At 38.0% G+C, this 17,859-nt stretch overlaps 1 protein-coding gene across 5 annotated transcripts in view; it reads left to right on the forward strand.

Annotated features, from left to right (window-relative positions):
* LOC131432745 (bicaudal D-related protein homolog) overlaps window positions 1-17,859 on the forward strand; it is a 106,531-nt gene that overhangs the window by 21,734 nt on the left and 66,938 nt on the right. For 3 of the 5 annotated variants that reach the window (XM_058599231.1, XM_058599233.1, XM_058599232.1), the window contains exon 2: window positions 15,601-15,962. In XM_058599231.1, the coding sequence (XP_058455214.1) occupies window positions 15,732-15,962 (231 nt within the window). In that variant the 5' untranslated portion in view covers window positions 15,601-15,731. The remainder of the gene's footprint in view (window positions 1-15,600; window positions 15,963-17,859) is intronic. The other 2 variants (XM_058599234.1, XM_058599235.1) reach the window with 2 other exon arrangements.

Consider the following 17,859-nt stretch of genomic DNA (forward strand, 5'->3'; position numbering starts at 1 on the left):
AGTACGCAACGGTACGTGCGGCATTGCTTCGTTCGCAGCGTGCTTTGTTCAATTTCGTAAAGCGTGCAAGGCCACATTAAAATCTATATTTTTCAGGTGAAAAAAATGAATATTACTAATTCTTTCGTTAATTTTGTACCTACTTGTTAGTGTTATTACAAGATCATGATAACGATACTTTTCTATAAAAGTACACTTGCTCACAAAGAAAGTTTATGCAATCACTTGAAAATTGACTAGTGAAAATTGACCCAGAAGGCTAAGTGTTCTATATCATTCGACACAGTTCATCGAGCTGAGAAATGTATGTGTCTGTGCATGTATGTGTGTGAGTATGTGTCAAATAATGTCACTCATAAAATAAAAAAAATCTCGTAGTCCCATAGGTTGCTATTGAATTTCACACCGTGATTTAAAGTGACGGTCCAAAAATGGGTAAAATTATTCTAGATTTGTCTTAAAACTGATTCAATTTGAAAGCTATATTAGTTACTAAAAACGAACGAACCGACTTCGGCTATACTGGTTCCAAGTTCCCGGTTCCAGAACTATAGGGAGTGAGACGATGCGAAGTAAAGAAAAATTCTTATTAACTTGACAAATTGAAAAGGTTAAGTTAATTTATAACCAAAGAAAGTTTCGTTTTTTATTCAAGATTGAAAAAAAAGTTTCTGCACAGAATCTTCTAGGAATTCCACTAGGTGGATTAAAAAAAAGTTTTTTATTAAAATTTCGAGGCTAGGTCGAATGGAAAATATTCATTCCAAAAACTGCATGAAAACATTTGCTCCTGAAATTCAGATGTGTAATAAAATCAATAAACTCATAGAATTTTTCAAGCAGAAAAATTTCGAACATTCAGCTTACTATGCATCTTGCACATGTATTCTGTCGTTTTGTTTAGCATAATGAAGTTATAACACATAGTCTTATATTTTTACAGGCATATTCAATTGCATGCGAAAAATTTTAAAAATTAAACTAAATTACTTTCATGTTTGCCTAATATAAAATAAATCGTTATATTGCGGGGCATTCGAGAAATAAATTTTCAACCAAGAATGACAATTCAGTCGCAACAGCGTAATTTAATTATCACTGAACTTTTACTCAATCCTCTTAGTTTGATTGAACATGACGATACAGAACGTGATTGCACTGTTGTCTTAGTAGTTCAATAATTGAATCTTCTTACATTTAATTCTGAGTACGTGCAGCACCCTACACTGTTTCGTTTACTTATTTTTGTATCCATGATTATACTTGTTACTGTAAATAGGATTCATATATTTCTTTCAGGTATTTATGGTAATGAACAAGCGCAAATATCCTCTGATTTTGTTTGAACACGTTTTGTCAGTGCGAAATCCTAAAATCCTAAAAATATTCTTCTACAAAGCTACAATATGGAATCTGATCGAGTGCTTCTATAACCAGTTGAACGGTCTAAACATAGTCGTAAAACAAAAAATAGACCACTCAGACAAAATAATACGCATCTCCCAAGCATCGTTGTCCCGGTTGACGGTAATTAGTTACCAAAATTTGATTAAAAACACTCGTCCTTTTCGTAATTCTTAGGTCGGGAATCGATAGAGGACTTGAATGATTCAACATTAGAATGTGAAACAGATTAACAATAATATCTACAATAAACAACAAAGTCGAAACTCAGTTCGCTTTCACATCTCATCCAAGTCAGTCGATAAAACAAAACCGCTTACGTTCGGGACAGAAGAAACCAAGTACAGTATTGTGTAGTGAACAATAGAACGACCTTTAAATAAGTGAACCAAACGAACAAAAGCTACCGCTGACACGAAATAATACAATTGTTGTTGACTTCAGACAGTGCAAAATTCGACCTTCGATACGAGAACTTGAAGGTTTACTTAAGAATCAAATGCACTTGGCATTAAACGTGTGCATTTACTTCAATGCAATAAGACGAATAATGTTGTTTACATCCAGTTTTATAAAGAGTTGGATGCAATACAATTCGCAAAAGACAATAACAATGTGCACTATGTGGAGCACCAGAACATTAAGTACAACATTCCTGTATATATGGAAGATAGTACTATAGAAGTGCGTGTTCATGATCTTTCCTGAAGCGTCACCGATTCTTATATTCTCAAAACTATGTCCCAATACGAAGAGATTCTCTCTCTCGAAAAAGAAAAGTGGAAGAGCTTTTTCCCCGGTATTCTAAACGGCGTACGTTTGTTACGCATGCGCTTGAAGAGGCCTATACCTTCTTATGTGATTTTCGGTCAGGATACACAGAATCCCGTGCAAATCACTCGTTAACTATGACAATCAGTTTATTGTACCATAGTCCGGATTTATCTTCGTGTTCTGTAATTACAGAGTGACGAGTTTTAAAACCTTCAAATTCAAGAATGTGTTTTCAGAAGTGTTAAAAAAAGCTAATACTTTTAAACCATTGAGTAAGCTCTTTTAGTTTGCAAATGTTGTGGATTATTTGTCTAACGAATTTAATGCAAAAATAGCGGTTCCGGAAGCACCAGAGAGAGCGGTCGAAAATTTCATAACATAACTTACAACAGTTTCTCAGAGATGCCTGAACCGATTTTAAGTAACTTATATTCAAATAAAGAGTCCTTCTCCTCTAGTCCTAGTCCCATGTGATCCCTTTCAATTTCTTCGACATCCATCTTCCGTGTCTGGAAATACAGAGAGATGAGTACTGAAAATTTGAATTTTTAATGAACAACAGAAAAATCTTCTTAGTAGCGGTCTAATACTTCAAAATTGAGCTTAATTTGTAAATGTAAGAATGAATTCAAATGAAAGGTTTTAAGGTTTCATTGATTTATATGCTGTTTCAATCGAATGCGACTTCCAGTTCCGGAACGGGATAAGGAGTACTTTATGTTTGAATATATCTCATATGTTTATGTTTCCTTATTGTCTTTCATTAAAGTTAGCCTATCGCGTCGATATTGTCTATGTAACTTATGCTTAACAATTTTCAGTTCAAACGAAGATGTTCACTATTGAAACGGTGATAACGAATATCCATGGGACTGTTATGGCAGCATTGTATGCGATGAATTGAGCTTCGAAGACAAGTCCGCTCTCCACAATGATCTACTCAGAACGTTGAAATTATTTTTGTTCAATAGCATGGGTCATTCAATGTCAGCTAATAGCGAATTAAAAACAAAGAGCCACTAAATAAATACTCATCTTGTTTGGGCAATATGTTGGTTGATGAGAGCAATTGTTGTTCCGTATTCAAGCACACCAGAATATTGCGTAATAGTGCGATGTAAACATTCCTAGAGACAAAACACATCGTAGAAGTCTTGAGTGCTCCGTTGAATGAGTCATAAAACTTCATGGGCTTTCGTAGTAACAAAAACAAACTGGATGATGCGATATTTTTAAGATCATCTACATACACCACTTCAAATGATGACAGTTCACTGCAAAAATCATTCACGAATAACATTAGAAGAAAAGGTCCGAAGTGGCATCCTTGTTTCGACTCGTGAAGAACAGAAAAAGTCTTCTCAACGCGCATCAGAACTATTCCAATTTTTAGGTCACAATTGATGGCATACATACTAACCTAAGCGGTTCCTGGTTTCCTGTTCCGGAAGTAGCGGTCAGAATTCCAAAGTGGGACTTATGCGATCCTTTTTTGTACCGAAAACACGATTTTTTTCAGTTTTTAATCACTCCAATAATGTACACTTATACGTAATGTCGATGGTGTTTATCCTTTTTCGAAGTAGTTCACGAAAATTATACCATGACATTCCCAAAGAATCATCTTCATGACCTTTCCGCCCCATTCAGTCTACCTAGACCGCTTCGGAGCACTCGTGCCGACGTCAGTCCGTTCTCTGGTGCATAATAATTGATCCTTATTTTGTCAGCAGTATCCAACTGAAACCAAAAGTCCAACCGAATCTAATCAACACACTTAAAAAATCCCTGTGATTTTACATCTTATTAGATGCACATAAATGGAGCGTCGCAGTTCACACAAATTTACGTCGAAGAACATTTAATATTGTGTCTAAAACTCCATGCCATGAAATTCATTGAAATAAAAAAAAAGAATACTGAGAGCAACCACCACCGCGACTTGAACCGAGAATCATTGCATCGCAAGTACGTCTGTTAATCGACTGAGCCACAGAAGCATACATCTGCTTGGTTGGTAGAAGGTGCATTTAAATTCATACAGTCGCACCTGCTAGCATAATGCAAGTTACAGTCGAAACCAGTAAAATTCAAGCTAATCTAACATTAAGTCGATACAAATGAAATTTGTATTACATCGTATGAGGAATTAAGTCACCTGTATTATTCAAATTTTTTTGGTGTGAACATAACCGAAAATGCTTCCGAAGTATGCTTGCGTTCGTCTTTTTAGTGCTGAGTATGCATGTGCACCACTCAGCATCAGGATATTTTTGTTATCTGCAGAATCGAAACCACTACTTCACGGTGTGATCTGAAGGAAAATATTTATCAAAATTCTGCCTTCCGAAAATATTATGGCTGCGTCCTGTTGTTTACACTCTTCTCTAACCACTTGTGCAGTTGTTTATTCGTTTTCATTAGTTTGTTTCGAAATGCGTGGACTTCCAGCAAAACAACGTCGAAAAATTGTGTACAAATGGTGCACAGCACGCGGACTGTCACTAAGAAAGATAGCAAAAATGGAACGAGTAAGTGAAAAAACCGTGCGAAATGCAATCAGGAAGTTCGGTGAGGATGACACCTTTGAAGTGAAAACGGGTCGAAAAAAAGGTCCTGCTAACCCTCAGTTGGATAAACGTATACTGAAAGCGTTCGAGCAAAAGAAGGAGGTTTCAGTTCGGGATGTGGCCAAAAAGTGAGCACTTCGAAGTCAAATGTTCTTCATGCTAAAGAACGTTTGAATCTTCGAACCTATAAGAAGCAGAAACAACCACAACGTAGTCCGAAACAAGAAGCATCGATCAGGCCGAGGGTTCGCAAGCTGTACAATACGATTCTTGCTGGAAATTTGAACTACATAATCATGGATGACGAAACCTACGTGAAACTCGATTACAAATCCTTGCCGGGACTGCAATATTATACGGTGCGAGAAGGGCAAGTGTTAAACCAGTCCGAGACATCGATTGAAGTCGAAAAATTTGGTAAGAAAGCTATGGTCTGGCAAGCAATTTGTAGCTGCGGTAAGATTTCGAAACCCTTCATCACCACTGCACAGTGAGGAAAAATTGACCAAAAACGCGAAGATTTTTTCGGAGGCATGATACAGCTGACCACAAAGCACTTTTTTGGTGTAAAATGGTCAGTAAAATCGATTCCATGTATTTAGTAGGGCCGCACGAAACGCTATCATGTTCATTTTACCCCAAGTTCCCTTTTTATACTGCATTGTATTCAAGCCTAACTATATAACATGAAACCGAAGAACTTCCAGAAGAGCGAATAGAGTGTTTCCGATGTAAAAAAGTCTAACAAATCGATTGCATATAGTTTTATTGACAGCAGAAAACTCGTTGCACCGTTTTACCCCATTTCTTTTCTTGTTATAATATTCAGTTGAAATATGATCTACAATCCAAAAGCAGATCCAATGCGATCTATCAATATTGGTTCATAATACGTGCAAATCATCTGTGATCCAATCAAACACAATGGGAATGACAGTACTAGCCTGTTTAACCCGTTTTACCCCTAATTTATATCAAAAGTCGTATTTCTGGTTAAACTTTCTCTCGCATACCGAAAGCAGGTTGATTGCGGTCGATGAAAATCGATTGATATTACGAAGAAAGACCTGGAAATAGGATTATAAATGGATTCATTGATCGCACGAATCTTGTTATACCGTTTTACCCCAATTTATCCTTTAACTGAGTCTTAAGATTTAGCTCCACATTGAATTCATTTCTAATCTAATTTTCAGGTCTTTCTTTGTAATATCATTTTTTTTTTTTTCATGGATACGTTTATTTCATAGGCAATATACATAAGTTTTTCTTCGCCGTGGCATCTACAATACATAGTACTTTAAACCTAATACATTTCGAATATCCTATTAGTATGTTGGTATTCATTAGTTAATCTAAACACTGTTTTTATCAAGCGAGTTGCTATTATAAATTACATTAAATGAAATACATTTATTTTGTACATGATCTTATAACTATTTCAGGTTTGTTTGTATCAGTTCATCACTTTTATTTAATATAAGATAGCTGGCTATTGGTTGAGCTCATGGAAGAGAAAACAATCTAACATAAAATAAAATTTAAATTGGAACTCCAATGGACTTAATGAAATAATAAAGAAGTTTCATGTAAGGAACGTCACGACAAGCAAGAATGTCGCGAACTGGGACATTGGATAGTCTACCTTGGGTACGCAAGGAATTTATTAGTTGAGATCTGACATCACGATACTCCACGCATGTCCAAACAACATGGTCAATATCGCGGTAACCTTCGCCACAAGCACAATGATTAGTCTCGGAAAGTCCAATTCGAAGGAGATGTGCATCTAACGTGTAGTGATTGGACATGAGTCTGGACATCACACGAATGAAATCTCTACTCACATCCAGTCCCCTGAACCATGCCTTTGTCGATATTTTAGGAATAATTGAGTGCATCCACCGACCCAGATCATCTTTATCCCAAGAAGCTTGCCAGCTGGCAAGTGTTCTTTGGCGAGACGCGCTATAGAATTCATTGAAAGCAATTGGTCTCTCATAAATTTCACCCTCAATAGCACCACGTTTGGCTAAAATATCGGCTCTTTCATTGCCTGGAATGGAGCAATGAGCCGGAACCCAAACTATTGTGATTTGATAATTATTATTCAATATGACGTTCAGGTACTGTTTTATTTTGCCCAAGAAAAAAGGTTCATTTTTGCCAGCAGCCTTTGAGCGAATGGCTTCAATTGCACTCAGACTATCTGTGAAAAGAAAATAATGGTTTGGAGATAATGTGACGATTATACTCAAACTATAATGAACTGCTGCCAACTCTGCTATATAAACAGATGCAGGTTCTTGAAGCCTAAAGGAGACCGAAACATTATTGTTGAACATACCAAACCCTGTCGCTTCTTCAATTCGCGATCCGTCCGTGTAAAACATTTTCTCAGAGTCGATATGCCTGAACTTACTTGTAAATATTTTTGGGATTTCCAACGAGCGTAGGTGTTCCGGAATTCCACGCACTTCGCGCTGCATGGATGTGTCGAAAAATAAAGTTGAGTCAGGGACATTTAGGAGGCTGACACGGATAGGAATATATCTTGAAGGGTTGATTTCCTGTGACATATGGTTAAAATATACAGTCATGAATCTTGTTTGAGATTGAAGCTCAACTAGCCTTTCGAAGTTATTAATAACTAGGGGATTCAGTACCTCGCATCTTATTAGTAGTCGCGACGAAAGCTCCCAAAAACGATCCTTCAATGGAAGAACTCCCGCCAGAACTTCAAGACTCATTGTATGTGTCGAATGCATGCAGCCTAAAGCAATTCGCAAACAACGATATTGAATTCGCTCTAATTTGATAATATGAGAGTTTGCAGCGGAACGAAAGCAAACGCATCCATATTCCATCACTGAAAGTATCGTTGTCTGATACAATTTTATTAGATCTTCCGGATGAGCACCCCACCAAGATCCGGTTATTGTTCGAAGAAAATTTACTCTTTGTTGGCATTTTGTTATCAGAAACCTAATGTGTCCTCCCCACGTGCATTTGGAATCAAACCACACCCCGAGGTATTTGAAAGTCAAAACCTGTTCGATTATTCTTCCCATCATATGAAGCTGAAGTTGCGCGGGATCATGCTTTTTTGAAAAGACGACCAGCTCTGTTTTCTCCGCAGAGAATTCGATACCAAGATGAACAGCCCAAACGGACAATTTATCTAAGGTATCTTGCAATGGTTTTTGCAGATCAATAGCTTTGGATCCAGTAACTGAAACCACGCCATCATCTGCCAATTGTCTTAGTGTACATGGGGTTACTAGACAGCTGTCAATGTCATTCACGTAAAAATTATAGAGGAGCGGACTGAGGCATGAGCCTTGCGGGAGACCCATGTAGCTAATTCTGATTGTTGCCAAATCGCCATGTGAAAAATGCATGCGTTTCTCTGACAAAAGGTTGTGCAAATAATTATTTATAACCGCTGGGAGTCCATGTTGGTGGAGCTTGTCTGAAAGAACATCAATGGAAACTGAATCAAATGCTCCTTTAATGTCTAAAAATACAGATGCCATTTGTTGCTTTTGAGCGAAGGCAATTTGGATGTCAGACGAAAGTAAAGCAAGGCAATCATTCGTCCCTTTATTTCTACGGAAGCCAAACTGAGTATCTGACAACAAACCGTTCGTCTCGACCCAAGTGTCGAGACGTCGTAGAATAATTTTTTCGAACAATTTTCTGATGCAGGACAACATCGCGATGGGTCTATATGAGTTGTGATTGGAAGCTGGTTTCCCCGGCTTTTGAATGGCGATAACTTTCACTTGCCTCCAGTCAGGTGGAACAATATTTTGCTCAAGAAGCTTGTTGAACAATTCCAACAAACGTCTTTTTGCGAGGTCGGGCAGATTCTTCACCAAGTTGAATTTAATTCTGTCCAACCCAGGAGCGTTATTGTTACAAGACATGAGTGCTATGGAAAATTCCATCATAGAAAAGGGGCTATCAATGGAACCATTATTTGAAAAAGATTCCCTAATAATGCTATGCGTAGGAACAGAATCTGGACAAACTTTCCTCGCAAAATCAAATATCCATCGGTTCGAGTATTCCTCACTCTCATTTCCTACGTTACGATTCCTCATTCGTCTGGCCGTATTCCAAAGAGTGCTCATTGAGGTTTCTCTTGACAAACCTTCGACAAAATGTCTCCAATAGCTACATTTCTTGGCCCGAAGTATGCTCTTGTACTTGGTTTCTAAAGTCAAGAATTTTTCAAAATTCTGAGGAGTTCCTCCTCCTCGTTTTAAAAACGTCTTGAAGGCATTTTGTTTCGCGTGCTTAGCATCTGAGCACTCTTTGTCCCACCAAGGGTTTGGAGGCCTTCTGTTAGACGATGGACCAAGAAATCGTTTGGTTTGGGCTTGTTCTGCGGCCTCCAGAATCGAACAAACGAGGAAGTCATATTCTTCAAGTGGGGGGAGCTCTTCCATTGAAGTTAAGGCACTTGAAATATTACTTTGGTATTTAATCCAGTCAATATTTTTTGTCAAATCATATGGAATATTAACTGAATTAGCAATGCCTTTGTTACTGCTAATTGAGATGATGATTGGTAAATGATCGCTACCGTGTAAATCAGGAAATACTTTCCAGGTGCAATCTAGTCGAATTGAAGTCGAGCAAAGAGATAAATCTAATGCACTTGGACGTGCAGGAGGTCTTGGGATCCGTGTCATGCTACCCATATTTAGTACCGTCATGCTAAAATTGTCGCAAATATTATATATTAAGGATGATCTGCTATCATTGTAAACGGAACCCCACATCATTCCGTGCGAATTGAAATCTCCTAAAATCAAACGTGGAGCAGGAAGGGCTTCGACAATTTCATTAAGCTGTCGTTGTCCAACTTGAGCTCTTGGAGGAATATATACCGAAGCAATGCAAATGTCCTTTCCTTTAATGTTTATTTGACAAGCAACAACTTCTATACTAGAAGTCGAAGGAATGTTTAATCTATAAAAGGAATAACATTTCTTAATTCCTAAAAGCACTCCACCATACGGGGAGTCTCTGTCGAGACGTATAATGTTAAAGTCATTAAAATTTAAGGCTATGTTTGATGTAAGCCATGTTTCGCACAAAGCAAATACATCACATTTTTGACTATGCAACAAAACTTTAAATGAATCAAGTTTTGGCATGATGCTTCGACAATTCCACTGCAGGACAGTGATTGAATCATTTGCGGCGGATGATAAATTATCCATCAAATGATACAAAACCTGAAAGAACTGGCCATTGAGCTGATAACTGTTTCAAAAAAGTTCTAGCTATTGGAAGGAATGCCGTTATGATAGTCTTTAGAGGTTCAGAAATATTGAATGCTGCGAAAATCCATTCTACAATTTCCGAAAACTTAAGTAATCCTGTTGGTGAATGTGAAACGGAGCCCACTGGATTATTGTCTTTCCTTGAGCTAGTTTCTGGATTGGTTTGTGAATTTGACAAACCAGGAGGCACAGTTTTTGGTTTTAAATTTGGCTTTTTAGCTTTAACACGGGGATCTTTTTTTGAAGATGTAATTTTAGGTGTCTTTTTAGGTATTTTGTGGTTTGTTAATCTCCTCTTAACAGACCCTTGAGGAGTGACAAACGAGGTATCTTCACTATTTCCGTCGGAGTCAGATTCCTCTGGCTCCATAAGATTTGAAAAACCGTTTTCGGTTTCCAAGGGGGAGACATGTATGACCGTTTTAAGCATTTCTGCATATGTGCGCTTAGACCGTGCTTTTAAAGAAAGCTTCATTTTGTCTTTACGCAACTTAAATGCAGCGCATACTGAAAGATCATCATGAGGTCTCTCCCCACAATAAACACATTTTTCAACATTTTTATCGCAAAGATTATCCTTATGAGGCCCTTGACATTTGATACATTTGGACTTATTACTACAGTAAGTAGCTGTATGCCCGAATTTTTTACAGTTCGTGCAATTCATAACATGCGGTACGAAAAGCCGAACAGGAAGACGAATTTTATCGATATAGACATGGCTAGGCAACGCAGATCCGGCAAATGTTACACGAAACGAATCTGAGGGACGATACGACTTTTTTCCATCGACAATAGATGCTGAGTACAATTGCTTGCACTCGAGTATCTTAACTCCCTCAAGCATGGAGTTTTTAAAACGACCAACTCCATTTTTAAGTAAATCATCGGCCGTCAGACTTGCTTCAGTCACGACACCGTCAATTTCCACCTCCTTCGATGGAATGTAAACTCGATATTCAACAGAAAATAATTTACAGGTTACAATTTCGTTCGCCTGTTTCAAGTCATTGACAACAACTCGAATTTTATCTCTATTAACTTTACATATTTCTTTAACTTCAGAGAAATGTGATGTCAAATCCTTGGTAATTTGCATCAAATTTAAAATCTTTTTTTTTTTTTAAAATTTTTCGAAGATAGACTATCCATGGCCCAGTGGTACCCTGTGGATAATGTTTAGCCCTCGGAGTATTTAAACTCTTACTAGTATCCGGAATCGGATTCGGATGATCTTCCATGAGATCATCCATTACATTAAATTTTTTTTTTGTAAATTAATAATACCAAAATAAAAACTTATGTTTAGTAAAATTTCAGATATAAGAAATAAAAAATAAATTAAATTAAATCTACCTTGTAGCTGATGTCTCTGTTCCTTTATCGTGAAGAACGACGTGAAGCTCTTCCAACGATTTCCAATTGGCAGTCTTTTGCTGTTTCCAATTGGCAGTCTTCTGTCGTTTACTGCTATCTCAGTTGCTCTGCCGTCGTTGTGAACACCACTGCACTTGCTGTACCTGACCCCAGGTACAGTGCTTTTGCTCTTGGTGGCGATCAAATGCGATGCTTGCAGTGTAGCACCTCGCGATATATGCCGTCTCTTTTGATCCTACGCAGCGTACAAATTCTGGTACCTGGTAGATCAGCACTGGGTTGCTTTAGCACCTTTGTGCCTTTGCACCCCTTCGTCTTCGCACCTTTATGCGATGGCACCTCTGTGACTCGTCACTTCTATGCTCTCGCACCTCTGTGTTTCTACACCTCTGTGCGTATGAACGGGATGGCCTTCGTTGCTAGCTTTCCAGTCGGGAAACGCCCCGAATATTACGTTTGCTATGGGCAGTTTAACTACCTGAAGCTTAGAATTGTCTCGGTATCAGCCGTTAACTCACGAGCCAGTACAATCGAAACACAACCTCTTCGCTTGAATGGTTTTTACTGAATGATTGTAATATCAATTGATTTTCATCAGCCACAATCAGCCTGCTTTCGGTATGCGAAAGAAAGTTTAACCAGAAATACGACTTATGAAATAAATTAGGGGTAAAACAAGTTAAACAGGCTAGTACTGTCATTCCCATTGTGTTTGATTGGATTACAAATGTATTGTACATGATATGAATTCAACATAAAATTATATTTGTCAGAAAATTGGGGTAAAACCATTTAGCACGAAGCATGCGATCATGAACACTATCTGTAAATTATTATTTGAGGTTAAATGCGAAACATAGAACTGTCTTGTTTAACCAAAATTGGTCCAAACACCGATCAGTAGAACTTTTTTCTGTAAATTCACGGAAGAAGATGACTGGGGTAAAACAGAATACAGTTGTTTGCGGTCAATCTTATTAAAAACAATCCATTTATCTAACTTATGAGCATGTCAGGAATACCTTCCGATTGGTGGAATTGAATTTTTTCCTGAGTTAGTTTTCAAAGCAAAGTTAGATAAAAGAGGAATTGGAGCAAAACGGGCATGATAGTGAATTTTGCGGATCTTCTATCTATCATAAATCGATTCTACAGAAAAATTTGCATAAGAAATACTAATTTTGAAAATGTTTGCTCATGTTTTTATAAAATTATTGAGCAAAGTCGCGTTTTTGATCGTTTTTTCCCCACTGTGCACTACTTCAATGAACAGCGAAATATACATCAAGGAATGTTTACACAAAACGACTTCTACCCATGATTCGAAGCCACAAAGATCCTGTTGTCTTCTGGCCAGATCTTGCTTCTTGCCACTACTCGAAATCAACGGTAGAATGGTATACTACCAAAAATGTCACTTTCGTCCCAAAAGACATGAATCCACCAAATTGCCCACAACCTTGACCAATTGAGGAATTTTGGGCATTAACGAAGGTACATCTTAGGAAACATGTCTCGGTAGCTGAAACCATTCAACAGTTCGAAAAAGATTGGAAATAAGTGCCAAAACTTGTCTTCTTGGTTCTGTACGGCTAGTCTACAGTGGCTAAGTAGCAAATGTTTAGAATAATATTCTGTTGTTGTAGTCTAATATTATCAGCATATCGAATAAAATTTGAATATCTAACACTTGTGAATTATTTACAGCGAAATCAAAGTTCATCCATACTTTCTGGGACAGTCTTTATTAGCAGTAGTTAGAAGGACATCATTTCACCAGTAGGTAGATCAAAACAGGTTTCAACGATGTTTTATAATATGTATCAAACGAATAAATAAAAGTGTTCAATTTCGGGAGGGGCGGGCTACCATGTAATTCGTAAAGACCTAATTTGTCAAATGACGGAAAATTTCATTTGTTATGACTTAATGTTATATTAGCTTGAATTTTACTGGTTTCGACTGTAGCTTGCATTAATGCTAGAAGTTGTGACTGTATGCATTTAAATGCTCCTTTTACCAGCCAAACAGGTGTGTGATTCCGTGGCTCAGTCGGTTATCAGACGTACTTGCGATCCAATGATTCTCGGTCCAAGTCGCGGCGGTTGCTATCAGTGTTCTTTTTTTTATTTCAACGAATTTCATGTCATGGAGTTTTAGACACAATATTAAATGTTCTTCCACGTGAATTTGCGTGAACTGCGGCGCTCCTTTTATGTGCATCTAATAAGATATAAAATCACAGGGATTTTTTTTAAGTGTGTAGAGTTAGTTCCAGTATGTAGTTGAGCTTCTAAGTCGCCGGTGGTTGAATACGGTTTACTTCATAGGTTAAAATTAAAAGGTCATGAGTCAAAATGTGCAGATTTTTCGTCCTCGGACAAAATTGAATTTTGATGCCTTTTGATTCAGTAATCCTGAAAAATAATTAGAAAGTGCAGAGCCGAACCGTTATCATGGTTCAGTTCACAGAAACGGAATCGTAGCTCTTTGGAAAAATATTCAAACAATGTGTGAATTCTATTCAGGCATTGATTTCACGAAATGGAGAAACTCTAAAATCCACGATATTTTTTCTCATGTAAATGGAAAAGAGTTCCTGAAACGTATTTGTCCAAGCTAACGTGACTCTTTGTCACATGATGGGCAAACTGCTCACGATTCAGAATCTCCCTTTCTTATGCTGCCTTGGTTGATGAATTTCGAGTCGTCACCGGTTTGCAAACAAACGAAAACCAGCAACATTAGTGCTCTGTACGTGCCATCTTTCGGCAACATTGCGACTGCCGGCACACCACCGGCAGGGGAAACAATTGGAGCGTCAAACGTGTGAACAAACACAACAACGCATGGGTAAGGCAACTATAACCAACAGCCACCGCAACAACCGCGCAAACTTCCCGATTCCATGCAATGGCAGCACCTTGCAAGACCTCGGCGAGGTGCATGGGGAGGTTTTTTTGTTGTTGTTGTGTGAGGGCATGCAGCGACGTTGGCGGGTGGCTTTTTTACATTAATCTCCATTTAATTTAAACTTTCGCTCATTGCAGCGCCGATGTGCGGTGTTTTGTATTGGCGAAGAGGAACCGACCGTACAACGATGTGTAACAATATGTACTTTTTCCCAACGGCAGCGGCACTCCCGCCCACCGAACGATGGGGAACCGAATTTCACTTGAAGCTACGAGATGGAAAAAGTTCGCTAGCGTTGCTCCGCGATCATGTACTTTTTAAATCGAAAGGAACAATATATCGCGAAAATCAACTGCAATCGAGTTTGCGCGCTTGTGGATCGAAGGAGGTTGAGAGATAATTCGCAATTCACCTTGCGTCTACCAACGGCCTACTATGTGTGCGGATTTCTTGTGGGCCGCAAAATGTAATACCAGTTGCAATTTTCCCTGTGGAAATAATAGCCATGGAAAACGAAATATCAGCTCTTCTGTGCGCTAGACTTGCCTAGTCTGACCTACACGAGACAGTGGAAAATTGACGATAATAGAGCTTAGATAGATGAAACTATTGCTTCTAAATAACTTGTGGAAATTTTGTGCTCGTCTTCGGCGTGGAAACGTTGTTTCATTTTCTGCCTTGGTTTATGGCTTGTATGAATAGGGAAACAATATCCGCGGTTGGCGGTGATTCCATCCGGCCACTGAGAAGATGGAATCCGGAAAGTAATTCAAATCCGATGCAGCAGAAGTGTTGAATTAGAATTAATTAACAATATATAGGCAGGAAACTGAAGGAAGAAAGCGTTGTTGTTCGAGCTTGGAGTAAGACAATGGAGAAAATCGGTGATGCTTGGATTGTTCAACCTTAGTGTGTTGTGCATTTTCCTTTTGTAATAAAGTTAGAAAGAAGAAACAAAGAAAAATTGAAGCGGCAGCGATGTATCAAAATACAATAGGCGGGGTGAAGTGTTTCGAGACAAATTGGTGGTGCCGATTTCGAAAATTGAATCACACGAGAGGTGCTGACATAATCGTATAACTTGATTCAGCAGCCGTGGTTAGTCGGGGAGAAAAATCGAGAGCGTGAAAAGAAAAAAACCGAAAAGTGCGACCCGACCTGGGCAGATTGAATCGCAATAAAATTAACAGACCGCGTTAGCTTCAAACATCCTTAATTCGAAACTAATCCATTTTCAACATCCATTCCAATTCGATCATTTGCAGTGACGATTCTCAGAGTAACAAATAAAAAAATATCATCCCAACAATTTCAACTTATAAACTAAGAACCATCCCACCATCAGCATCAAACATTGGTTTCCTATCGTTCCTTGAAATAACCGTGCGCCATTTGTATGGATAAGCACAGCAGGTCCAAACCGACACTCGAGGACTACATCATCGACATGGAGACGCGGCCGCCCGACAGTGGTCAAATCTCCGACAAGGATGTTTGGGCTCAGCTGCACCAGAAGGAAGCCGACCTGCTGCTGGCGGCCGAACTCGGCAAGGCACTGCTCGAGAAAAACGAGGAACTGAAGAAGCAGCAGGAAAAGCTGATCGATGAGTACTCGATCAAGCTGGAGGTGAGTGATCTTGTTTTTTTTTGCTTTGTTTCATCATATGTATTATTTGCCTACCTTGTTCAGGGTGTTTCGTGTTTTCCGAAATCAGTTCAATGACAAGGCGCATGAGTTGATTTCGCCTTTATGGATGATTGTTTCCAATTGGCCGGAAAGTCCGAAAGGTTATTGAAACTGTAAAAATTACACTGATTTTGTTTCTCTTTCATACTCCAGCCAAATCATAATAGTACCTAGTTTTTTGTTGATAATGAAGTTACGCAATTTAAATTTTATTCAATAAATTTTTCAATTAAATGAGCTTCGTCTTAATACTTCTAGTTCTACAGTTATTAAATAAATAATGTATATGAAATTCAATATTTTATATGATTACTCACTATTAATGCATCAATTATTTCGATCGTTTCATGTATCAGATTTATTACAAAACAGAAACTTGGTAACAAAAAAACAGATTTATTAATTTTTTTTAGTTTGACGTAAAAACGCCATGACTAAGTTCAGTTTTTGCAATGACTGAGCGGAAATATATATTGGAGAAGCCAAGTGAAAGAAAAACTAACAGAAAAGATGAATTTTTGGAAAAAGATACGCTCAGAGACAGGACTCGAACCTGCGTTCTTATGCATTCCGTGCATACGCGCTACCATTTCGCCACTCTGATCTTGCTTTAGCCACACTAAAACTCACAGACACAGTATCAACGTACATCGAACATGGTCTACATCCTGGCCGTCATCCGACCGACACCTTATATCCAAACATCTTCTCTGTCCATCAGACACTAGTCCTCTCGCTTTATACCTATTTCTCCGATCAAGCATTCAGTAGGAGAGTGTATTTATAATCGCTTGTCACCTTCTTTTAATGGATATAAGGTGTCGGTCGGATGACGGCCAGGATGTAAACCATGTTCGATGTACGTTGCTACTGTTTCTGTGAGTTTTAGTGTGGCTAAAGCAAGATCAGAGTGGCGAAATGGTAGCGCGTATGCACGGAATGCATAAGAACGCAGGTTCGAGTCCTGTCTCTGAGCGTATCTTTTTCCAAAAATTCATCTTTTCTGTTAGTTTTTCTTTCACTTGGCTTCTCCAATATATATTTCCGCTCAGTCATTGCAAAAACCAAAAAAACAGAGTTCATTGAGTAATACACCAAAAAGCGGGTGAATAACTGGAAGACGTGAATTTTACAACTTTTACTGCATTTAACAGTAAAACAAATACAGTTTTTTTCTGTGAATTTACTCAGTGGAGGTAAACTTTGCATAATACTTTGGGCATATTCCAATGGTTGCAGAGTTTATCCGATGACAACAACTGTACTTTTTGCAATCAATTTTTTACCTACACCACTTTGAAATCCGGGATTAGAATTTAGTTGCAAAATATAGGTTCGGAATCCAGATCAAACTTAGTTCTAGACTTATGGAAATAAGGAGTGTATCGAAAATAAGCTGTCCACATACATTTGTGTTGTACGCATGTATTTGTGATGGTTTTTTATGCTCAGATCACAGCATGCTGTACGTTTCCCGATCAGATGGTAATAACAGAATTATATCAACTGGAGTAATTTATTTCAGAAATATTTTGTAACCAATTTTGAAATATTTTTGACTGGTAAGCTGTTATAATAACAAAAATCATAACAAAAAAGACTCCAGCGGAAATAAAATCGTAACAGATTTTGAAACGTTTGCATCACAATTATTATTGAATTTGATATAACTACAAAAGTCCGAAAGCAGAAATTTATAACAAACGTTGTGATAAATTAGATAGCCAATTAAACACAGAAAAACTTTATCACAGCCAACTTTTAGCATCGTTGCATCCAAAATTGTTTAATGATTTTTTTTGATTAAATGAATAATTTATTTAGTGATCTGGTTTCT

The sequence above is a fragment of the Malaya genurostris genome, chromosome 2 (assembly GCF_030247185.1).
Source record: "Malaya genurostris strain Urasoe2022 chromosome 2, Malgen_1.1, whole genome shotgun sequence".
NCBI classification, from domain to species: Eukaryota; Metazoa; Arthropoda; class Insecta; order Diptera; family Culicidae; genus Malaya; species Malaya genurostris.